The sequence below is a fragment of the Caloenas nicobarica genome, chromosome 9 (genome assembly GCF_036013445.1).
Source record: "Caloenas nicobarica isolate bCalNic1 chromosome 9, bCalNic1.hap1, whole genome shotgun sequence".
In the NCBI taxonomy this organism is placed as follows: Eukaryota; Metazoa; Chordata; class Aves; order Columbiformes; family Columbidae; genus Caloenas; species Caloenas nicobarica.
The window spans coordinates 12,867,233-12,893,783 of NC_088253.1; the positions used below are offsets into that span (position 1 = coordinate 12,867,233).

Here is a 26,551-nt window from a genome sequence, read left to right on the forward strand (position 1 = left end):
GGCATGTTACACACAGAAATTAACTCTTGACAGAAGGATGTTATAGATACGGAGGAGTTGAGGGACTCCAGCTTTGAAAGTTCTTGATATAGCAGCCTATTTAGCTAGATAGAGAGAGAGAGAATAGATATATATAAAAATAAATAAATATATATAAAAAATCTGGGGAAAAAGCAACCAGACAACTGAACTGCGTTGTTGACGCTTTTTTTTCTTCCTCCTGAAGGATGCAAAGATTGACCCAGAAGAATTTACAGGCCGCCTTCAGTCGGAACTCAAATCATCTCCTCAGCCATACCTTGTACCTTTCCTTAAGGTAATGTGGATGTTGTTTAGATAAATTTATTGCAATGCAAATGTCAATACACTAAGTAGTAGAATATACTTGAAAAATTGAATTAGCTCTGCCTGTCTAGAGCAGGGCTGCGCAATTTTTACTGTGTGCTGCCAATTTCTCCCCAAGTCATCTTGGCTGGAAGGCCCGTGCAGGCTCCATCTCTGTCAGGCTGGCCAGGTGCTGCTTTTCCTGCATTTGTGGCTGGGAGCTGCTGTGGCTGTGACCGTGTGCTCCCTGTGCTCCCCCGACTGCTCCTGCTGGGCTGAGAGAGTGGTAGGAAATGGGCATTGCCTACAGGAGGGGGACATCATGTGTTTGGGGCCCTGGTTTAGGTTTAAGACAAATTTATTTGTCATCCAGAGCTGATCTGGAGTTTACTGCTTGAGTAGCCCTGATCTAGAACACCGTAGTAATTAGATTTATATAGAAAAGCAGTTACTCCATGGTGTGGAAATCATCCATTGTTTACTCTGTAGTGATCCTTTGTTGTTATAATGCGTATACTGTTCTGTGGAAGTAGGTAATTTTTTGTGAAGAAGCACAACATTCGCGTTTGGAAGCATCAGAAGTTATTTCTATAGAATGCTTCAAGTAATTTCATAAGCTTTTTCCATGTTATTTTTGTAATCTATGTTTGAGTCACTGATAATTTGCAACATATGTGTAACAGTGATTATGAAAAATTAAACTTAGTAATTTTGTTGAAATAATTGATTAGCTGATCCTGCTTGTAATCTGGAGCTAACCTATAACAGAAGTTCTAATGTGATACCAAAGTGATTTACATGGGGAGTAAATTTAACTTTTAATTGGTTCTTGTACATTAGCTACAGTAGCTTCCATATGCAAGATTATATACAAACATACAAAGTATGTTTAATTTTGCCCCAACAAAACCACAACTATAATTTAAAAAGCATTTTTGTTCTAGTCCAAAACTTCTCAATTTACGACAGATTTCCTCACTTTCTTCTCTCCCTCCAACTTTTCTTCAGAACTCTCTCCCTCTGCTTCTGTTTTTTCAAATTATCATTAACCCTTGTTTGTGCCTTTTCTAACTCTTATACTGCAGTCACTTCTAGCATCACAATAAGTTTTAACTTGTTTTCTTTCTTTGAAGTCCTTTCTTGGCAACAGGCATTAAGTTTTTAAATAAATACTGGAAGTTTAGAAAGAACTGTAGCTTGGGCTATAAACACTTGCATTCTACAGCTGCCTGGGGGGAGCACTTCAAAAGAATGCTACTACCACTTAAAAAGTAAAAAGTTTATTCGTGAAGGTACAGTATAACCTTTTAGAACTATATTTTTTGGTTGAACTGGTCTGAACATGAAGCATGCAATAGTACACTTTTCTAATCCAGTCAGAATACATTAGATCAGTAATCATACAGTAAACAGCTATTCCTGTAGGGCATCAACAGTTAAATCTTCTTGTTCTAGGTACTGGAGGCATGTCAGGAGAAGTAAATTGGTGCAGTTTACATCTCTAGCATGCAGTGGGAATAGGGCTGTTCCTGTGGTTCTGCCTTTTCTTGTTCCATTTTCTGCCCTTCCAAAGACCTAAGCTACAAGTTCTAGATAGTCTTGAGGAGGGGAGCTGCTATGGTGGAATTAGGGCACATCAAAATTTACAGAGTGGCTAAATCCAAATTGAAAGCATATTAAAAATGTAACCTGAACTTGCAGTTTTGCAAAATATGTTTGATCTTATTTCTTTTTGACAAATAGGCAGATAGTGAAATTGGAAAGAAGGCTGCATTCTTCTAATTATCTTTACAGCAAATTTAAAATTTTTTTTTGTCAACCTACTAAATTTGATATTTCATAAACTTTCTTCTGTTTTTAGAAAAGTCTACCTGCATTGAGACAATCTTTACTGAATAGTCAACATTCAGTTTTGCAAGGACAGCCGTCTCAGCAGTCACTTCAACAAACCAAGCTACCACAAGTTATACCTCAGTCTGCCTCTGGAAGCATTTCCTCTGTTGTCGCAACGCAGACAATAGGAATAAGGCAACCAAACAACATTTGCACAGTCTCTGTATCAAATACAGTGCAGCCTCCTCAGGTTAAGGTGGTACAGTCAAATCAGAGTTCTCAACTGGTAGGTACTGTAGTATAAAAGAGGATTTCTTAAACCGAATAGCAGTTTTCAATGTTATTTTTATTGCAGTTTGTTTGGGAAAATGTTTTTTGTTTGTATCATATTCTGTGATATATAATAGTACCTCATTTTATGGCAGTTCACGTGTATGTTCAACCCTTAGTTTAGTTAACATTATTAACGTAGATTGAATTTAAGAAAGTACGCTCTTGATCTTTTTGTCTGAAATATGGTGATTATTATATGAGTACGCTAGAATTTGAATTAATTACAAATGTAGAACAAAAAGCTTTTCAAGACCTACAGGCAATAGTATAATTTTTAGTATGTCGTTAGGTATGCTGCTTTGCTTAGTTTAGTCTGCGTTAAAATTAACTCTATCTCATTTTAAACTCTTCTATAATACACATAGTTATAAAATCTTGTAGAAGAATAGCTGTACTGTACCAGCATGTTTTGTTTAGAAATAGTGCCATACTTTGTTATTTACTGAAATATATCACTGTTGTGCATATTGGATCATTATGTGCTCAGACTCATTAATTTCAAGGGCACTGTCAGTGAAGCAACTATACAGCCAATTACCCGCTGAGAGTGTGGCAAATTATCTTGCTGTTATATAGGATCTTGCGTGTGTGTTTACAGTTGTAATTATGTTTAGAATCTTTACAAGGCCTTGAGTTTATACAGGCATTATCATCCTTCAAGCAAAGATGTAAGAGTTTCTTTGTCTGTGGTTTCTGTATGTATGAGTAAAGTACTCGACTTAGGTTTCAAAATCAAATCGACAAGTTCCAGAGGTGTGTCAGGTTGGTAAAAAATTATATTATCAAGATTCAGAAATACACATATGGTAATGTAAAACCTTACAGGGATCTACCCTTGAGTTTATAGCCTCTCTAAAACATATAAATCATTTGTAGGGTATGTGGAGAGAGAGAATATTTCTTTTGCTTTAGTTTAAAAGTAGCAGTGCACGATCTGAAAATGTCTGAGCCATTTGAGCCATGTCTTTTGAACCTTACTAGCAGTTAAATTACCAACTTTAAAATCAAATTAATATAATTTTACCATCCTTTAGTAAGCATATTTTCAATGTGTGAGAACATCTCGGATGGGAAGACTACGGACTCTGACTTTTGTAATACACACAAGACATTTGGATATTTTGCACCTTAACTTGGCTGCTTTCTGTTCAGCCACCTGCATTCTTTCTTTTTCTAAGATGGGTTCTCCCCACCCTTTCTGGACGGTTGTATTAATTAGAAAAGTGTTCCTCAGTCTTTTTGTGACATCTTTTTGATTTGTCCATGATTTGTCAGACTGAATTGACAATAGCTTTGGTTCCTCAAGGTGAGGGAAAGGGAACTGGTTGTAATTAGAGACAGTAGGTGTAAAAATTACTCCCTGTCCTGAGGAAAGCAAATTTCTGACAGCAGTTGACAGGTTCTTTACAAGTGAAAACATTCATGCCCGGTTAAGTCTAGCCTTATGTCATGCCACCATCTTAGGACTAACTTCAGCTTGCACACCACCTTTTGAGTAACACTCATGTAGAACAAAAAGTCTGTAAGTCCGCAGGAATTCTTACTCTTATGATCATAGTCCTCATCGAATATTTTGTGAATGGTATCAAGCCAAATTTCTAGGAGAAACACCTTCCGTCTCTCACATGTCAATGTATACTCAAAGCAAGCAATCGTGCTGTTCACTGAAGTAGAGATTAACAATGTGAAGAGTTGCTCTGTCATCTATTCAACGTACCTGTGCAATATGAGGGAGCTGAAAACTGCTACAGAAATATAGTGTAGTGGTTGATCTGATGGGCAAAAGAAGTTGTTTTTCTGTGTGTAAGGAGGTTGTAGGTCTAGGACTGAATTTTCATCCTACTGGGTATGTGAAGTGACTGCTATGTTTTCAAAAGGTAGCAAACTGTGCAGAGCAAAACTCTGCTTAATACTATTCCTTTCCTAGAAAATACTTAGGGAGAAGTGAATACATAAAAAGTTATAATTTATTTACTTTATTGCAAAATGGGCTTTCTGTATTTGCTTTCAATTTGTCAGTAATTAGTTAACAGAAGCAAACATTACATTAACCAAGTACTTCTTAACGGCCCTCAAATTGTTTCTATACAGACAAAAGCAGCATCAGACAGTAAGAGTTACTGCATAAAAAACCCTTACATAGCACAACCACCATCAACTCGGGTGCCAAGCAGACAAACCAGCAGCATCTCCATATCACATGAGTGATTGTTCATAAGTATTTACTTCTTTGTGGTGACAATGATAACACTCTTCACCCTTCTTAGTCCTCCCTGAAATGGGAGCACAGCAAAGAGCTGCTGGCCATCTTGCCTGGGACTTGTCCGGAAGAGGAGGATTACAGCTGGCTGGCCTGGGGGTGCCCGGCGCTGATGGAGGCAACTGGCCCAGCTCCAGATTTTCCAAGCCTGGAGCTCATGGGAGAGAGTTCCAGCTGGCTTTGCAAACTGTCCAGCTGCAGAAGGGCAAGCTTGTTTAGGAATATAGATCCTTTCATACCAGTCAGTTTGCAATAGTCTAGTTTCTTTTAAAATGTGGAGAATCTGTTAGCTGTTCCTTTCTTGTGACTTTCCTGTTTTACGAAGGGGTCAGATGTGGTGATAGTTCTTCCGGTTATACTGACATATCTTGCAATATGGGAGTTCTGTGTGTGCTGTTCAGCATGCAATGGAGATTCAGCATTCAGTATGGGCTTAGTGGAGATAGAAGAGACTCTTTGATTTTTCTGTTTTGTGAAGTATTGGAATCATGTTCCAAACCCATGAAAAAGCTGTGCTCTGAAGAGCAAGATAATACTGTTAGTACTGGTAACTACTTCTAGCTAGGGAAAGGGGAATAATCTTAGGCTAATATTTTATTGATGAGACACTAATGAGATAAGCCAGCAATCAATTTTTTAAATTGTTCTAAGTGCAATGTTCAAAGTTTGTCTAAATTGTCATTCTTAGTGACAGGAGCTCTGTATAGCCTTATATATGTAGACATTACCTGTCTTGTTCTGGATGTTACAGCAGGTAAAATTTCTATGAGTAAGAGAGACGTTCTTTATTAAATGTGTTGAAGTCATAAGTAGATTGATGAGTAATGGAGATCGATTAGCACTTTATATATAGTGTTGATGCTGCATCGTAAGGAGGAAGTACTCCTGGAGGTTGAAGCCAATTCTTAAATTCAAATGATAAATGATAAAGAAACAGTAAGAAATTCAAAGTGATCCATCTTAATTAAAACAAATTATGCAAAGCAATATAAAGATTTTTACATGTCTAGAATTAGGAAAGATGTATAGGAGCACATGTGGGCCACTGTTGCTGCAGCAAATTGTGTACAGTGTCCAGAGAGGAGATTTCACCATCCTTCTAAGTTACATTAGAATGGTATTGCTGAGGTATTTCCTGACACTTTCCCAGAGACTGTCATAGTGGTTGGAAGCTCTCAAAAGGCAAAATGGAATGATGGAATTTGGAAACGAGATAAACCAGCAGAATAAGCATTATGTTATATGGCAATATTCTGCTTTGCTTTTTAATTCTCTGCTGAAGCTTTTAATGGCATCAGTTTTCTGTTGTTGAATGATTGTAATTTGTACACGTTTTAGTGATTCACAGGAAATAATTTTCTTTTTGTCCTGTGAGCAAGGCAGCTTAGAAATGGAAGAGTAAAAGATGGCTATTTGGATAAAAGGAGTAGTTTCTGTTAATGAACTAATAAAGATCTAGTTGCTGACTTGGAATATGGTGTACAATAAAATTTAAATAAAAATGGCTCCTGAGCAGCAGATGTCTGGGATTCGTTAGCAGGAACAAAGCCTATACCTGACAAACTGTGTACCTATTTGAAAGACAGCCTAATAGTTTTCTGAGTTGTTATCGTGGACTTTACTTTCAGTATTTTGTGGGCTATTCCTTAAGGAGGATGTTGGCATTGAATGCTGTTTCGAAACCAGTAACAAAAGATGGCAATTAAAGGACAGGCTTGAAAGCAAAGACTAAAAGGAAAGCATAAGAGAATTAAACACAGGCAACTTGGTCGAACGTTCACTGAAGAGGAGCATAAAAAACGTTTACAAATATTTTAAGGATTTAAACATCAAAGCATGTCAATGAATTATTTAGAGTGGTCTAAGAGAGTATTAATATGAATAGCAGGATATAATTAAAGGAAGTAGCATTTTGGCAGGATATAGGGCAAAATATCCTTACAGTAAGACAGGTTGTGAGATGGAACACCAGGCTCCCAAAGGCAGTGATGAAAAAGCCGTCATTGAAAAACATTCGAAATCAGAATTGTATAATAAATTGGGGAGCAGATCTAGTGGCTTTTGGTTTTATTTTTCTTAATTGCTTCTTTGAGAACATATACCCAATGGAACAATATTGTTGTCATATTAACATCAAACCTTACAAACTGAGTTTTTAAAAAGTCGTTTTTTTAATTTGGAAGGAAAAATAATTGCTTATGCAAATTTTGAGGCACTGCTGGAAAAATCCTGTTACTATTACAGTATGGTAAACAGTGGTAAATATGAATTCTAGGTCCATAAAAGCATGAACATTGTAAGTTAATGCTGCCAGATTACATGATAGCTGAGGTTTGATATGACATTTATCTTCAGGAGTGAGTAGACTGATAAATCACAAGTGGCATAGCCACAAGTGAGTTATCAAGTGTTTACTCATGAGTGAAGATAAATGTCATATCAGACCATAGCCATTCTGAATTTTGTACAAGTGGCTTGTTTCTTCCTTCCACAATACTACTTTTTTTTTTTTTACCTTAATTGAGAGGAAAAAATGCTTGGTAAAGGATATATTTTCCAAATTAATTTTAATGTTCTGTTATTTGCAGAAGCTTCTATTTCATATGCTTTTGTTTTTATTGCTGTATTTTATATACTTAAGATTTTGGATCAGATCCTTTTGTTGCAATGTGTGATTTGTGTAAATTGAGTCAGGCTGATTTTGCAGCCCTTGTCAAGTAAGGGGGAGCATATTGGGGGGACCATATATATCTGCACTGGTAAAGGAGCATCTAGATTGTTGAGACTTGAAAAATCCTTGTCCTCAAACACTTTCGCAGTTCTAAATTAATTGTCCTAAAGGACTTTTCAATGGTTCGTAGGTAGTAGCTTTCATTTTTATTTAGTATCTCCAGTTCAGGTAAGAGAGAAAAACAGACGTTACCAGTCTTTTTATTTTTATACATTTTAGGCTGAATTCTTTCTAAGTCTGTATTTGTTGGTCATTTGTTTTGTTAATTATTGGTCTGTGTTCACATCTGTAATCCGTTCTTTGTCTTGCAATAACATATATGGTAGAAGATTCACACCTGTCATGGTATGATCATCACCTTTTGGCTTGAGATTAGGACAGGAGAGCACTATTACTTTATTCTCATATAATTATTGAATCTAACCTTTTTGAAGAAGTGCCTTAAGAAAAATGAATATTTCAGCTGGCACCATTTGTTATTCTGGTTATCAGTAGTGTGGCTGTTAAATAGCCTTTTTTCATCTTTATAAGTCTACTTATTTTGTGAGAGCACTTTTGTATAAACATCCCTTTTTACAGATGTGAAAATAAAGTGAATTTTCAAAATGGACAGAGCAGTAGTCTGAAGCATTTGGGAAGTGAGAGAAGGAACTTGTCTGGAGAAGCAGGCAAATGGTGAATCGAAGTGGGCATCACTAGGGGAGCGGAAAGGTGACAGTGAAGCGGAGAAGTGGGAAGAAGAAATAAAGAGGGAGAATACTTTCTATTGTGAGAAACGTGCATCTTACTTTGCAGAAAAACATTATTTTCTAGAAAAAAAATTAGGTAATATTTCATGTATTGCACTTGGAGAAGCAAGGCCGGGACTTTCCTGATTCAGTGTGTTCCAAAGTGGAGCAGCCTAGGAGATGGTTCTTCAACTCCTGACTGGTAGATTGAAGAGGAATGGGCTGGTACACGGCAGTGCTTGCTGTCTTGGCGCTGTCTTGATCATAATTTTGTATGGCAGTTTTGCTATTTTCCAAACTCACTATCAAATCTAGGCAATGGCTAAATCACATTAAATCTTTTCTATTTTCTGTGCCTTCGTGTTTATTGTTCTACTGTTGTGCTTGCTGTCTTTAGTGGTGGAAATAACGAAAATAGCTTCCCTTCTTTTTAGTGGAGAGGGAACGATGAACAATTTCTGTAAACTTTGGAGAGTTTTATATTCTGTCTGGTTACCTTTTCTGACTCAGCATTTTTATAAAATCACTACTATTATGATGAAGGATGTAGTGGTGAAAGGTTGGAAAGGACTTCTGGAGGTGTCTAGTCCAACCTCCTGCTTACAGGTGACCATGTTGCCTGAGGCCTTGACCTCAGTAGCTTCAAGGGGAGATGACGCAGCCTCTCTGGGCAACCTGCTCCAGCGCTTGTCCACCCTCATGGTCAATTTTTTTTTTGCCTGATATTAAATTGAAATGTCCCGTATTCCAGCTTGTGCCCATTGTGTCACGTCCTTCTGCTCTGCACCTCTGAGAGAGTCTGATTCCATCTTCTCTACATCTTCCCGGTAGGTGGTTGCAGACAGCAGTAAGGTCTCCCTTTTTCTGAAGGCTGCAGTAGTGTCGCTGCTAACCTCAGTATAATAAAACATCCACTTCTGTATCTTCTATATCAGTCTGGTTTAGTAAATTGATGCTTACAAGCTGGTCATTTGGGATTCAGCATATGAATAGATACATTAAATGGGGTACACTTATTGTATGCATTTTTAGGTTGTCAGAAATATGAAATATTTTCATTAAGTTAATCATCTCCCAGGCTAGCTTGCTAGTACCTTGTTCATTGTCTACACTTTTCAGGCCAAGTTACGGATATAATAGTAATGTTTATGCTGTTGGGAAAATAGGCAGGATGATTAGAACAGTTTATTTTAATTGATGAAGCGTAGTTTAGATCGTTTATAAATTTTAATGCAGGATCAATTACCTCTGATTCATCAGTTGTTACTATGTCCCTTGTTTGCCTGCAAAGAAGGTTACACATTCTGTTTCAGAAACAAATCGCTAATGTTCATTCCTTAATCACTTCCAGATCTGAAGATTACATCTGTGTTGAAATGTATCTTTAAAATATAGAAACTGAAATTTAAGTTAGTGTAAAATGTTGCTCTGACTTCAGGTGCAGTTGTTGATTTTAGAGAGTACATGCTTGTTGCTGATCAGTTTCTATATGGAATTTAAATTATTATTTTGAGCTCTGCCCCTTGGAAACATTTATTTCTCCATTATTTTCTACATTTTCAGCACTTTTATGTAAGTTGGAAGTCCTAGTACAGTACTTGTTAAAGGACATTTTTTGAATCTATTTGATACTAAAGAAAACATTGCCATTATTTATGTCATCTTAAATGGATAAACACTGTCCTATCTTTAATGGTGCTAGTGGTTAATTTTTTGGGGCATTCGCATGAAAATATCAGGTGAAACAATTTGATTCTGAGCAGTAGAAGTTGCTTCCTTCATAGAGGAAAAAAAAATATCTAGTTGCAGATGATTACTGTAATACCAGGTAGTAATTCTATCCACAGGTCACACACCTCTCCTTTTTGGCCTGGCTTCTGGCCAGTGACGTATGGCTGCTTTTCTTCACTCTTCTCTGAAAACTCATCCAGTAAGTTATTGTAAAAAGTGGCAACATTCTCCTTCTCTTTCATACCAATGTAGTATTTTTTTTCCTTCTGTGGGCTATTCGGTATCCTTACTTATTAAAATACACTTGTACATGTTTCTCATGTGTCAAAATGCAGTCAAATTCAACTTTTTCCATCATTTTCACTTATCACCTCCATTTCTTTCCTGTTTTTCAGCATGGTAGCTACTTTATTCTTTCCCCTCAGAGTGTCGCTACTTTCTCACTGCCTGTCTTGACCAAGTAAATTTACATACATACACTCCATTCCTTTGCTTGGTGCAAATGCTCCATTTTCGTTCAGTGTCTGTAGTTGAAGCTGAATCCTTAATCTTTTTTTTTCACTTTTCTCTTTCTGTAAGGTAGCTATTGCTAATACTTCTACATCCACAGGTTCATTATGACTTCAACTTTTAGTATTTTAGGATGTACAGAATGCAATTTTGCAACTTCAAAATGCCAACCCCCCTTTTTTCTTTCCCCTCCAGACTACTTTACAGGTCTTGTTCCCTCATTGCACTTTTCTTTGTAGTTTTTACCTCCCTTCCGATTTGGGAGTCCTGGTTCCTGCTTATGGAATAATTTCCGATTTGTTCCATAGCCTCTTCATTCTCTACTTTTATGTCTCGTTTGAAAATCGTTTCTCCTTTCCTTTTCTCCATAGCATACTTTGAAGTCAGAGATTTGGCCATTTGTTTTCAGCTAAATAATATCGTTTTAGATACTCTTTGTAAGAATAATGCTGACTAAAGGTGCAGTGGTCACCATTTCTATCATGTAGCGGTGTGTAGTGTCACGTATTGTCTCTAGGAGGGAACGCTTCATCCGTCGGGTGTGAGACTGAGCCGTATAATTCGGAACGAGCGGACACATGTAATGGGAGTAACGTTGCGAGCATGAAGAGAACGTGACTTCTGAAGTTGTCATGCCCGAGTTGTGCTTGTAATCTTATTCACAGCTATTTGCCTGTGTTTTGTTGTCGAAGTTTATGGATTTTTTTTTTTTCCAGCTCTGCAGCAACCACGTCTTTTTGAATCTTCTGTTCTTTATACCTGTGCCTACCTTGTACTCAGTTTCATGACCATACATTTTGCTGTTGCTTAGACATGACCTTTGCAGAGGCTTTTTTCTTTTTGATTTGTTTATGGGTCAAATGATAAGTTTCTAACCCTGTTTCACTTTTGGGTAAGGACTTCAGAACTTGACTTACTAGTATGTGAAACCCTGAGAATATCTGATTAACTTTTAAAAGATGATGCCTCATTTGCTACATATGATCACCACAAAACATTGTTTTCTTGTGTATATCTGACTTTGGAACCCATAATATTTTAGAACTTTCTTTTAGTATGTATTTTCTTTAAACAGCATAGACATATAGCAAAAAGCCAAATGGTTGTAGGTGGATACCACTAAAATTATTGCAGCATGTTCTACAAAAATGCTTTTCTTCCTAGTAAAATTTATGAATACAGAACTCTAAACTTTCATATATACCTTACTACTATGAAATATATTTTTGATGAAGATTGTGACATATGACATTTGTGTCGAATATTATTTGATTTTTCTAAAGCATAATGGCAAAATTTGTATATACACACACACACAACCACACGCATTACATGAATATGACTTTTGTCACTAGCTGGTTGTGCTTTTAGAGATCCACCTGCTTATATTAGTAACTACAGGTATTAGTATATTTACGTTGTGTGTGTTTGTGTATAAAGAGTATAATATAAGTATACTTTTTTTTAATAATAGCAGATTATCCAGTCAACATCTGCTCAAACTGTGAAACGAAACCCTGCTTGCCAGACTACCCAGATTAGGATGCCAGTGGTAATAACTCAGACCATTAGACCACAAGGTATGGGTTTAAATATTTTAGTGAGATTGTTACCTTTGTATGAATTTCGTTGTAATTACAAACTAGAAGCATGGGAAAAACTTACACTGTTGACATTGGCAGGCTTGACTTTTCTTTTTTACTTCATACTGGCTGAGGAATGCATGTTTTCACTATGCAGTTTCAAGGTATTTCAGACCGACACAGTGCAAATGTTTTGAAACAACGTTAGAACTAAACTCTCACATGCTTAGCTCCTTACTCAGCAGTTTTTCATGGAAAGTTCTGAAAGAAGTCAGGAACTTGACTCTTACTGTCCTAAGCTCTAACTCTGGGCCAAGAAAGATATTCTTCATTTTTTCCTGAAGCCTAGAGGATGCCTCAATTTAATAATCCTGCTTTTAATTCTTGCTCCTGAAGCGGAACATGATAGTCACTGTCTCTGCAGCTACAGAGCTCAAGGTAGGAGTCTGAGAGAAATTTCTCAACCCATGTGCTGCTTTTTTTTTTTTTATTTCCCTGCCAGTTTGTTTACTCTTTGGTGAGGTCAGAGACCAAGTGCAGCAACCAGATAAGCCATGATTAGCCAGGGCAGCCAGAGGTGTGGTTTGCACACAGCTTCCCCCTCTGTGCACATCTGGATTAATGTCTGCCTGATACATCCCACTATTTAAGAGGGTTCTTGAAGCCTTGTTACTTTCTAATAAATATCCATTTTTCTTTCCACCACCAGACCTGTTAGACTTGGGTTTTATTTTTCCTGATATACTGTGTATGAGAGTATCTTTTTGGATGTGGGCATTTAGATCATTGAGGGTTTGTAATGGAATACAGAGCTTGTCATCTTTAGGTGTTGAATCAGAAATCAAACTAGTTTAAATGCACATAAAAGCTATTGTTGCCTATTTGACGTTATTGCTTGGTCTTTTCTGTTCTCCTTGGGAAAAGAAAGCATTAAAACCCCCAGTGATCACACTTAATAGCGGTTGGTGGTTCTACTTGCTCTGTTCTCTTCAGAGAATCCAGAGGTTGAGTGGACATGGAGACCAAGCTGTCGCCGTAATCCCGTAGGCTGTTTTCTCTAAATTAGGAAGAAATGCATTTACTTGTCATAAAAGGTATATAGTTCATAGCACTGATACTCATATCCTGAGTTTATTAGCAGGGGAAGGTATTTGGCACCTTTTAGCATGAACTTTCACTTCTGACTATTGTGTCTGAGAGTGAAGGCTGATATAATTTCTTTGCTTGTTCAGTCTCTGAGTTGTGGATGTCAACAGCGTGCCAAGAATTTGCATGATACTGGCATCTGTCTTTTAAACAGTGGATTCGGAATATGAATTTATTCATAATAGCCATTGGTCATCCAATGAAATATGACTTAACTGGCAGTTTGGCTTATGGAAGACAACAGTTCAGAAAAGCCAATTCATGCAAAGCCCTGCTTTCAGGTGGGCCTATTCCTATTTACAAGCTCGTTTAAGCCCACTACTATATTGTTTTAACTACACAGACAAAGCAAACAGAATAGACATTTAGAAAACATCCCATTGTAAAACTGTTCATCCCGCAGCCCACATCTAGGAAGAAGTCCATCTGTGTGCTTGCAGCCCTAAGAAATGCTGCTATGGCGTCCTGTCGGACACCAGCTGATTTTGATCTTGATCTATTTGTAAAGCGTTCTACTGTACACACCAGTACTGGCCTGGGTATTCCTGTAGAAGGAGGTAAGATACTGGAATAGGAGCTGGTCTCTAGTGCAAATTCCAGTAGTATATACCTTTGTGGAGTGTGGCTTTCTAAGGATAGTTACACCAGAATTGAGCTGGATTCCACACAATGGTGCATTTTCCTTCTCGGATGGGAGTGAATCTCCTAGTGTAATGTGTCTTTACATTAATATTAATTCATGCATGTGAACAGACTATAATGCTTTTTAAAACAGTAGTATAGATAAAGTTGGTAGGCTTCAAGGACTTTTGTATTAATAAAATTACTTACGCACCAGGGGAACTAACACTATAGTTATTACACGAAAAATTCACACTCCTTTATCAAAGCACTTATCACTATAATAATTCGGTTTGCATCTTACGGATGGGGGAATTGAGCCAAATAATAAAATAATTAGCCAGAGTATTCATTGCAGCTATTTAACCTGTGCAGAAATGCAACTAGGAATTTATAAATTCCTAAATTTGGACTCGTTTCTCCAGATCATGCTACTTAAAATTTGAAACAAGGATCCAGTGGTGAAAGACTCTGTATGTCATTACCAATCCCATGAAGTATCTAGGCCCACAGGTGACTTTAATTTTCAAAATAGGCCCTGCCTCATAATGTAAATTGATGTTTTAGCCATATTTTGTGTCTAACTACTTAACAATGCACAATTACGATTTAAATCAGAAAACTTTTATGCCATCCCAAAACTTATATTTGCTTTGCCAAATCCATTTGAGGAGAATTACATATATATGGGGTGAAAGACAGTGAGACTTTAGTTTTTCAGTATCCAGTGTAGACATACTGAGTGTAGACATTTTCCTGAGACCGAGAAGTTCACTACTTGGCCTCTGTACCTTTTTGGGGCTGCTTTTTTTTTTTAATCAAAAGTTACCAACTGGAAAAAAAAGAACCATTTATACTAGTTCTAAAGGAATATAGTATTAATTCTGGAGGAGTGCCACTGTTACCTTAATTTTGCCATTGCAAAGGTTTTCAAAGCTAACACACTCTTAATCTCCTAGATGTTAGTTGTAGAAAGTAGAGATCTGCTAATTTTTATAATTGTGTTATTCCTTACCTTCCAGTTCACTTAGTAGAAAACCTTTCAATTAGTTCATCTGAAATATTATAGATAAGTGAATTATCTGGTCCATGAACTGATGCTGTCTGTGACATCTCATGGACCATGAGTGTTCTGATGACAAAATATTTTTGTTCCCCAGGCTTGGAGCCTGAAGTCCTGAATCTTGTTTTGTATTTACTGATGTTGAGAGTCCACACAGCAATTCATTTGTATAGATTGAAGAACTGAATGCACGCTGTCAAATTAGTTTTGCTTTAAGATGACATGTTGAAGTTGATAAAGACGTCAAAATAAAAATAAAAAAAACCAACCAACCAAAGAAAAACCACCCCATGCTGGTCTAATTCAAAACTTCTGTTTTAGCAAAGAAGCGTTCTTAAAAGGATTTGTTCAGATAGTTGTTGTTCCAGTTTTTATAATTCATGAAGGAAAAATAATGTAACTAAGGTCCATGCCATTTGTATGCAATTGAGTCATAGATATGCAGGAATAACTTCCAAGTACTTCTCAAAGTCTCAAACACTATGTGTATATAGTGCTCAATAAAATCGAGTGAGATACAAGAAAAAGGAGAGATCTTTCAAATCAAGTAGACATATACACTGATTATTTTTACATGCTAAAACACGGGTGGGATTAAAGGAAACACAGAATGTAACCCAGGTAAACAGGTGTTTAAGCAGTAAAGGAGGGCTTACTCCAGAATTTCATTTGTCAGTGCTTTTTCAGGTGCATACTGATACAGTGTTTTTAATAATAACCAGGTCTGTCGATTTACTAATTAGCAACATAAATATGTAATCATTTTTTTGTTAGATTTTTCCAAATGTCAGAGAGGAATTAATATCTATTTTTTAATTTACTATCACAAGAAACTGAATGTCCACCACATTTAGGCTCATTTAGAAAACGCAGTTTTACTTCTACATGTAGACCTGTAAAGTCTAGATACAGATATGAATTTTAAATCTTTTTTTTCAATATAAGAAAGTAAAAGACAACCTTTATGAGGACGTTTATGTGAAATTTTACAGTAGTGTTTTTTCTTTTGCATACACTATAAAAATTTAAAAATATTTTTAAAATGTTTTCAACTCTGAAAATATGTGGTTTTTTCACTGCAACAAAGAACAATGACCGTATAAAAAAATTACATAGTTAATACCCTGAGCGACTGTGACTTAAAGCATCTGTATTAAGAACATTTCAGATTCTGCTTCTTTATTCTGTGCAGATCATCTAGAAAAGTGGTTTCCTGGCAATTGCAAACACACTTATAGCCATTATGTGTCTTATAAACAGTTATGGCCAGTGGTTTTTAGCTTTGGAATCTTCTGTATTCTGTAAATATTGAACAAACTGTAATGTTAATGTAAATTTTGTATTTTAAATTGTTCTTCTTCAGCACTGTAATCTTTAAAAATAATAACTTCCTTTGTTTGCAATTTACAGACAGTTAAATTTAGTTCCTGGACAGAAGGTTCTTTGATGTAAATTGTCTAAGACAGCTCATAATAACATTGCTTGGTGTTTTTCAGGCACAGTAGGGAAGGCACCAACAATACAAGCCGGCAAAAGTCCTGGGGGCTTTGGTGTTCAGGTCTCTGCAAATCAGAAAAACAAGCTGAATGACCCTGGAGGTGGTTCTTTCAGGTAAAAAATAAAAAATAATAATAAAAAAATGCAGGGGGGTGGTTGGGGGAGTCGTAAATATAAAATAGAATTTAGAATTCGCTTAACACCAGAGGGCAGTGTTTTACAACAATTCCTGTCTTAGTGTGATTGGATGACAATTTTCTTGCTTAATTCTATTTTTAAAAAGGGGAGGTGGTCATGACACATCTTGAGGACTTTTCTTTAAATGCACTTTTTAATGTTTAATAAAGCCTTCAATTCTGTATATTATAACAAAACTTCTGGAAATGGAATTATATGTAGGAAGTTTTTAAAAAAATACACGGTTTGTTTTGGTATCGGATTCTAACGTTCATATAGAACATGTCTTGCTGGGAAGATACTAATTGTGATGACAAGGAATCTTGTAGATAGGTTTCTGCAGCCAAGCTGCAGCCACCCCCTCCTCGGCGGAGAGAAAATACTGTATAGTTTTGGTTGTACGTTTTTGGGGTTTGGTTTTTTTTTAATGTGTGTATGATTGTTATTGGATTTAAAGACAAGACATTGCTGTATCTATTCTCCTGTGCTTACTTGGGCAGCAGAGGTTGGGGCGCTCTGTGGGTCCTGATACTAATCAGGTGCTGCAAAGGTTCAACACAGTAGCGTTGATGCGTTGAGCTGCTGGATTGGTTCTTTTGTACGTCAAACTTTTATATATATTTTGGATATTTTTACTCATTGTAGTGAAAAGCTAATCTTATGTTTACTGCATTTTGCTTTTGTTACCATCATTTACATTTTTTTCCACTGATGAAAGTACATTTTATTTGTCTTTAAATATTTTCTTTGTTAAATGACAAAATATTCCTACATTTTTATTTTCGTCTTCTAGAATTCTTATGTTGTTCTGACATCATTAAGCCAATAATTAATTTTCAGGCTTATGCTTGTGCAGGTGAAGTAAAAGAGAATTTGTAGCTCTTTGAAATATCTCTGCTTTGAGGCATGTCAGTATCGCAACTAATAGTGGTAGTACTTAGTATTAATCTAGAAGCAAAATCATTCAATTTTTTATTTTCCAATGCTTTTGCCTCCCACTGAGTATTTAAATGATTTAAAATGTCTGTTGGGTTCAATTGTACTGTCTTAATAAGTATTTTTTATGTTTGTAAGCAACATGAGCATTTATTCTTCGTTAGTATAGCTTTCAATTTTACATACACCAAAAGGGACAGCATTTTTTTAACTAGATGTTGTAAACTGTGCCAGGATTGATTCTTGCATTCACTTAGTTTATACATAGAATATATTAGGTTAGCTGGAATTGTTAATTTTCCCTTGGGGAGAAGCAAATGCTCAAGGCACTGATTGATAAATCAATAAATCTTTAGTGAGTTTGGTAAATAAGCTGTCAAGGGTGTATGTCATTTTTCCTCTAGAGAACAAATTTTAGTCAGAATGAATGTTTTTGTTTCCTTGCATTGTTTTCTCCTTCGAAATAGTAAGACACAAAGCTGCATTTAAATAAGTCCATAAAATTGCAAGGATTTATTAAACAGCAGCAAAGATCAAGCTCTTTCTTGATACCTTAACAAAGAATTCAGTTGTTTGCATATTTGCATTTCAACCCCTAACCTCTCCTGAGGACAAATAGATGTCTGACTATTAAGCCTAAAGGCACAGAGCTGGAAATCTGTATTAATCCTCTGAATGCTGACTAGTTTTCCTCAACATTCCCAGCGTGTGTGAAGAATGTGTTTTTAGCCAGAAGGCAAACTGGCATCTAAAGCAAAGCAAGAATTTTGAAAAATAGTTGTGTTATGTATAAATTTATTTTGCCTGTAGTGTTTTATTATTGCATATTTGTTTCATTATTTTATATTCTGCTTTCTTTAAAATAACTTACTTGAGCTTTATCACTCTTGTGAGCAAAGTGTTGGTCACTGGAAATGGAAATGTGATCTTCGTTATTTTCAGTTTCTTCTATTCTGGTCTGTGGGAAATACAGGAAGGAATTACATAAAAGACATAGCAATTAGGAATTTTGCAAATTACAGCTTAGCCTTTAATGTCAGCATTTATTAATTAACTGTAGGACTGCTTATGTCAGTTCCCTGAATATTATAGTAGATGTTCTATGATGCAGAGTTTTCAACCCAAGACTTGTGCAGTGTGAAGCTGTATTCATGAAATTTTATGTCACCTTTTTTGGTATTAATATTTATTGTTGCAAAATTTTCCAGAAAGAACTACAGACAACTCCATTTAGTTGACTTTCAAGCTATGTTAGTACCTAAGGATGGAAATTTGAATTCCAGTTTTTGTAATTTTTTGTTTGTTTGTTTTACAGTAGAGATCCAGACTTACATTTGTATCATGATAGTCCGGCTAGAGGTTTCTGTAGTCGGGCAGACGAAGCAGAAAGCCCCCTGAACTCGGTTAGGGGGCTGCGTATTTGGGTGCACTCGCTGTGTACGTCATCATCTAGTTTGGTAACCTCAGAGCTCCCACTAACACAATATACCACTGATGACAGGGAAAGTCACAAACTTTTAAAGTAGCCCTTACCCGTAGTTCAGATTGTGGCCAATATGAAGAACTAGTGGCAACATTTGTTCCTCCTGATATTGAGTCAGAATAATTTCAGTTGGAAAGAACCTTGGGAGGTCAACTAGTCCAACTTCTGACTCGGAGCAGGTTTGGTGAGATCAGGGACTTATCCAGTTCTACATATCTCCAAGGATGGAGATACATGTATTATCCTACCACTTCCTAACTGTATTGAGTAAGGTTCGGTGTTGTTGCACGTAAAATGAGGCAAGAAGTGGACAGAACTGTTCTCTTAACGTGTGTGATGGTATGTTTGCCATAGTGTACCAGCTAGCCAGATGCTCCTTCCTTTTCACGGCAACCTTTCTTTTTCTGAAACAGTATTTCGAAGTTATATATAAGCTCTTGGAGCCTGGCAGTATCAGGTTTTATACAGCCAATCCGATTTTTTTATTTTTATTTTTTTCAGTTCTGTGAAGTGACTGAGATAATTTGAAGCTTATTTTAGTATTTGTAATTTTTTGTTGCTAACTGGCAACATTTTAAAGTAGAGTCTACCTGGGAATAAAAAATTTGTTTTCAGGCCTCTTTTGCTTAGCCAAAAGAATCCATTGCCTGTTACATTATTTTTATTTTTTAAAATAAAAGTTTAACATCGTTTTGGCAAAATGCCTCAAAATGCATGATGTTACATCTAATAATGTGCAAAGCAGCCTGTCCTTTAAGGAGAGAGAGAAAGCTAATGTAGGTGTTAAACAGATAACTTTAAAGTTGTAGTCTCAAAATGGTATATGATGTAAAACCTTAAGCTTTAAGTTTCTTTGGTTTTCCAAATAAATATTTCAGACCATAAGGTGATCGTGTATTTTCTTCTGTATTTTTCAAAATAAAGAAAAATGCTGACCACAAATGTGGTATGTTCTGTCATCCCTTTTACTTATCAGTGAGAAGATCCAACATAGACTGTGAATGAATTGTACCACAAAGCAGCATTTGGGAGAAAGTTCAAATTAAAGCTTGAAAGTGACAACAAGCATTATAATAAATCTGTGTAAATAGAATTTATGCCATTATAAAATGTGATAGAATAGCGACTGTTACTGTAATTTCAAGCCACCATTTGTATCCAATGTATTGTTGTTGATCTCTGATCGTGTGATCCAGTTTGTCAGCTTGCTCAGAGTCCTGCATACGTGTAGCGACTTTGCCCGAACAACATGAAATTTTACTTTTAAGAGAGAGGGGAATCAATAGTATAATGTCTCATTTGCTTTATGTATTCTTATAGCTTATTTGGGAGCAGTTCAGCATTGCAGATTTTGACATCATTGGCTCAAATCTTACAAAGTGCATGAGAAAGAAAACCAGTATGCAATCATGCAGTTAAGATCTGTTCATAAAGAAGATGCTAACAGATTTTTATAATGGCTTGTCTTAGTTTAAACAAAATCTTTGAAGCATGTACGGACAACTGTGCAAATACTTTTTTCTTATTTTCAATTTTTGTTTTGTTGCACAAATGTTTTTAATGGAGAGGAAGAGGTGTTACAAGAGGTTGAGTATAGGAGGAAGAATTAAACTCTTAAACTGCTTTAAGACGTAGCTTGTGTTTAGAAAGAGTTTAAGAACTCATGCTGTCGTCTTAAAAATGGCATGCATGCTGGAATATTAGATTTATCCCATAAGACTCAGAATTTAATTCAGTAAAAAACTGAAATAGTTACTGAAACTATTTGTATAAGCACAGTAACATATGCCAAGAAATGTGAAATTGTTAAATGCTGTGTTGGGCTGAAAAGGGAAAGATAGACGCTAATCATCAATCACGACCACTGGATGGCATATTTGTTCCACAGAATGACTTCTGAAAACTCACTCATCTGGACTTAAAAGTTGACTTTATAGGAAATTGTTTGGCAAGAATTCCACCTCTCTTTATGTATAAATGTGTGTATGTTTCACTATCCAAACGCAAGCTTTTTTTTTTTAATGAAGTTCCTCGAAGTTGAAAACGATATATTGATAGAGTTTTAGACTGAAAGATTGTAAACCCAACTATGATTAAAACATTTCATGTCTGTCTTCAATGTAACATTAAGAAAAAACGGATGTCCTCACAGACAGTAGATTGCCAATGAAAGATGGAAGGAAATGATTCTGTCCGAGAGTTACAGTGATAGTCTTTATATGTGCTGTTGCATCAATTTTGATAATTTCATTGGAATCCTGCTTTGTGCCCAAATTAATTGTCTGGTTTTATTTCAGACGATATTTATTTATGTATAAAGCAGTTACAGATCTGTACTCTAAACAAAATTGGAATAGCTAAAATGCTAAGCAGATGTGAGGTAGAAGATCGATTGTACTTTCTTCAGCTGTTAAGTAAAAGTACAGATAAGTATAAACTTCTCATATTCTTATAAGTCAAGAGTGCTATCTTAATTTTTGTACAGATGATTGGAGGAGATGAAAGTACGTCAATCCTGGCAACCTGATCTGGAAATATGGCATTGAGACTGTATTACTTGCTGCTAGCCAGCTTGTGTGGAACTGTGTGGCAAATGCTTGCTAAAGCGAGTGAGATCATGGGGGCTCTGTGTAGAGAAAGCATACGATTATCCTGCTCAGTTCATGTTTTATCCAGATCCTTTGAGTCTTTGTGCTCAGGTCCCCAGGTACTGCCGGACCCCAGAGATGAGAGGGTCCACTGGGAATCGATATGGGATTGTTTTTTAAAAACTGCATAAATTGCTTAATGTTTTGTAGTGTGGTCAGTTTTAGCTTTATTTTGAAATTCTAGGCTCATTTGTTTTCCAGTAGCTTCCACTATCTTACATAGTTTTGAGCTTGTTATGATAATTACATTTATGTGAATTTGGTTTTGCCATTGATTAAAAGGGCTGCTGGATTTGGGCCTTGTGAGTCCTGGGCAGATTAACTTGGGCGGTGTTCATTCTGTTTCAGGCATTGATGTTTTAACACCCCCCCCAAATATTAGGTGTTCCCCTTTTTCAGTTTTAGTTGCCATTTTTCAGTTGTAGTTAGAATCTTTTGAACTCATAACTGAGCATTTAAGCCACCGTTAGTTATGTGATGAAGTACGTTTATCAGCTGTGATATCTGGGGTCAGTGTCACAGCTGGTTGGACAAGGCTGCAGAGTAGCTTGGTCATCTGTGCACTGAACGCACAGGAGCCCGGTTTCTTCATGGCAGTTCTTGCAACCCTCCTATGAGTATCACATACGTTCCATGTGAAATGTAAAATCAAAAATCCTTTAGAGCTGGCATGAAAACCATTGAGGCAGGAGATCAATTTTGTGACACTATCCTCAGGAATTTCATTCTACGAGAAGAAATCAAGTGCTTAGCACTCGTGGAAAATAATAAAAGCTCATTTGTATAGCATTTTTCTGACAGTCGTCATAAAATTTTTCATTTTCTGCCTCAGTGTTCAGCATATTTCTCCAGGTTTATACAAACAAAAATCCCTCCTTCTTCCTGCAAAAGAAAACAAAACCAATATCTAACAAACTGTAGAAGTCTTCCACCAAAATTGGCTGCTTTAGTGCACGTATCAAGGAGAGTATGGGAGGACATGGAGGACCAAGATTATGGTTTTCTAGATTTCTAGCCTTTTGTTCTCAGAACTTACTTGTAGCTTTTGTTTTTTTACTACAGGCGTTGAATTTTTATAAGTGACAGAAAGTATTCTAGGGTGCATAGCATGACATCTATGTAATAATTTTTTAAAAATACTATATATTAAGCTTTTTTTTCTTTATGCAGTAGTAGGAGTCTGGACTTGGATGTGTGTGGATCTTTTCCATATATATATTCTCAAAGGTTGTGTAATCACTTCTAGAATATGCTGAAATACAGCGTTTGCGTCAGTAATAGCTCCTAAACAGAATGTACTAAAACCAGATGACTGTTTCCACAGCTATGAGTCGCACCTCATAGAGGTAGGAGGTAAGAGATGCTTGGGAGATAGAGGTGCGGAAGCTCGTATTTGTTAGCCAGTACTTGGACAAGCTGTTAGGATGGGTGTTGCAGGGCAAACAGTGGCCAGGGAAGTGCTGCTACCATCTTCTCAAATACAGCTCACTTTTCTAAAACTAGTTGACATGTTCAACTGGTTTTTGTATGTTGCCAGAGAAAATACCAGAACATATTCAAACCGCACTTGGAACCCAGACTTACCTATGAACTCGTGGTCAAAGAATCATGCACGAATATTGCTGAAAATGCTTTGGTGCCTATTTTGATAGAACTTGTGAAACAGCGCAGGATTCCAAATTCATGCTTTTGCTTTTAATGTTTGTGGGGGGGTTTTTTATTATTATTATTTTATCATTTTACTCCTGGTTTTCAGTATAAATAGCCAAATGCTCTGGTTTTAGTGGTGATCATTGCCCTTAGTTTCCTGACCATCCGGGTTTCATTGATATCACTGACTCTCAGATGAAGACAAGACACCTCTGTCACACCATCTGTTACAGACAAATTTTCCTGCTTCTAAAGTTTTCCGAATGTAATCAGAGAAAGATTTAGTTTTCTCTATCTAGAATATATTCCATGAAAATGGAGAGCTTAGTAGTTGTGGCTGGGCACTGGGCCTGTTACATGATGATTACTTTTGGAGAAGCGGATAATATACAAAATGAATATATCACATGGAGAATTATTTTTGTTTGCTTCTTTTTTTTTTCATTGCAGAGATGATGATGACATCAATGATGTTGCCTCTATGGCTGGTGTTAATCTTAATGAAGAAAGTGCCCGAATTATGGCTACCAACTCTGACTTGGTTGGAACCCAGATACAGTCCTGTAAAGATGAACCTTTTCTTGCTGCTATACCTCTACATAAACGCATACTTGAAATGGGTGAGAAACACATCCTTTGCTTTTGATAGTGTGTTTTCCTTTGGAGTTATGCAATTCTGAGTAGCAGAATATGGTTAGCACTTTAAGATTGTTTTTTAGGCATTTTGATACACCATCTTGTATTACTAAACTTTTAAGGTTTTTGTGATAAACATAACTTCGTTATCTCAAGTTGAAATAAAATAGTATACTGGTACTTTTAGACTTCATGCTTTCTCCATGTTTTTTATATCTAAGGATCACAAAGCTCTTTGCAATCATTAATTATTTCTCACAATCCTCCTTCATGTTTTACACATGAGAAGATTGAAACAAAGAGGTAAAGTAAGTAGTACAGGTCACAGAGGACACCTGTGAATAACATTTAACAGAATGTTTAAGTTATCTGTCAAGATTTTCTTTCCTTAATACCTGCATCTTTTTACATTCGTAGTGATTTTCTTATAGCATTTCTTAAAAAAATGTATTTATTTATCCTGGCAAGAAGGTGCATTTATTTATTCTGCCATTTGAAAATAAAAGTTTAAAACTTTAGCAGAAAAAAAAAACCTATTCAAAATTAGCCATGTTTTAAGGTTAGTAAGTATGTTTAGAATGTATTTTATATGACGTACTTAATTAGTATACTACATATGTTCTAGTACCTAAACGTATCTTTTTCAACATGATTTTGGTAATATTTAGAACCATCACGGTCTTAAGATACTAAGCTCAAATTGTTTAGGGGTATAAATCATATATTTCTTTTAGAACTATGCTTATGTCACTAGTTAATTTTTGTAATTTTTAGGAATCTGGTTCTCATAATTTTAAAGATAAGACCAAAATGTTGTTGAAAGTGAGTACAGTTAGGTTTCTAAGTCATGCAGTTACTTCTGAAATGTGTTTATGTTCACTGAATTAACGGAAGCCTTTTTATATTGCAGTTGCAGGCAAAGTTCTTCATTGATTTATTGTCAAGCTTCACCCCTGTATTTTAATTAGTGCCCTTTCAAGTTCTCATTCAGAGAAATGAATTATTTTGCATGCTGTAGTTATGTTGTGATGGCGTGATGCTGGTGTTATGCGATGCAGTCTGGGAAAGCAAATGTGCAACATTTTGTGGGATGGATCACCACCACCTGAGATAGGAAGCCAGCGAAGTTTTAACGACATTTTCTTTGAGAAATGGTTGTGAAGGATGCTCATATAATAGTTAACACAGGTGTAAGAAAACAAAATGAAAGAGACATAAAACTGTTAAAAAGAATGGGAAATCAGTAATGAATTTGCCATATAAGCCTTAATGAACTGTCTGGGTGTAACAATTGCTGCACAACATGAAGCTGTAATTACAAGTGCAGGACTTACAGGAATCTGTACATACTTTCGGAGCCACAGAACCCATCACACTATTCATCACTGCCTTTTGGGGTTTGCTCCTCTGAGGAACAAATCCCTATGGCTGTTTTTGAAGCTTTATTGGCTTTGATAATTGAAATGAAACTTTCAAAGCTTTTAAAAGCAGCTGCAGGGATTTACTTCTCAAAAGCAGTGAATCCAGAAGAGCGGCCACTCCTAGTGATCTCCTGCAGCCACTTTGGAGCTTTATTTTGGCTTTACACGAAGCCTTTCATAGTTTTGAAAGTGGCTGTGGGGTTCACTAGTGGCTACTATCTGGGATCTGTGGCTCTTGAGAAAGAATTCCTTCAGCTGATTTTGAAGTTTTAGAAGCTTGGTTTTCACTGTGTGTGGCCGGATTTGTTGTTTGCGTAGGACCACACACAAGTTTAGTAGTTTGTGCTACTGGACACTTAAAATAACGACATTGTAAGTTCATGACAAAACTCAGTTTCACCCTATGTTGCTGTTCCTATACACACCAGGACTAAGCAAAGGAGGCTGTGACCTTCTCAAGCACATTAGGAAAAAGAAAGTCTGTTATGTGAGTTCTCATTCTTCTGTTTTCATTATGCCTGTTGACAAATGAGATAAAATACTTTCATTTCTTTTTACTTTTACCTGAATATGGCTTAAACAGACCTTATTTTCTGTCTTTAAATCTTATTCATATGTAATGACCACTTAAGTTTTAGGGCTTGTTTTTAATGTTTTAGTGAAAGAGATTTGTGGTATGTACAGTATTAGGAAACTGTTCTTCTCTCCTTTCTCAGAAGCTAGATCTGTCAAGTTTTCTGTAATATTAATCTCCTTCTCTCTTTTCTGAGTAAGAGCTCTGTCGAGCAACTCAGTAGTGTTCCCCAAAGGCTGTTTTAGAGATTGTGCTTCCATTCACCGGGGTCAGAATATAAACTGCTAAACTGAGAGCAGATGCTGTTCAGTCTTTGGCAGTAACCACCAGCCAAATGCCTCAAAGTTATAGTGAAAGAGGTTTCTTAATATATTGTACATTCTTATCTCTACTGTAACTTGGCAGTATTATCATCCAAAGTTTATTTTAAGTCTAAATTACTAATATTATTATTGATCCTTTTAAAAAGAAAAAGTAACTGAAAAGTAATTCATGCAAAGATATTCATCCACTTCCCACATGCTTCCTTATCCATTTTTGTATCTAGTAATCATTGCCATTTATTCATGTAGGAAGACACGGCTGTGACTGTTCCAAATTCTTCTTTGATGCAAAATCAAGAGTGGGTATTTCTTAGCAGATAGTGTATTTCTTTTGCTATTCCAT

General features: G+C 36.2%; 1 protein-coding gene across 1 annotated transcript in view; it reads left to right on the plus strand.

Annotated features, from left to right (window-relative positions):
• LOC135991989 (transcription initiation factor TFIID subunit 4-like) overlaps positions 1-26,551 on the plus strand; it is a 142,748-nt gene that overhangs the window by 21,539 nt on the left and 94,658 nt on the right. Inside the window, exons 6-10 of the mRNA XM_065640890.1 lie at positions 227-316; positions 2,186-2,443; positions 11,925-12,030; positions 16,360-16,474; positions 23,705-23,874. Coding sequence (XP_065496962.1) covers positions 227-316; positions 2,186-2,443; positions 11,925-12,030; positions 16,360-16,474; positions 23,705-23,874 — 739 coding nt within the window. The remainder of the gene's footprint in view (positions 1-226; positions 317-2,185; positions 2,444-11,924; positions 12,031-16,359; positions 16,475-23,704; positions 23,875-26,551) is intronic.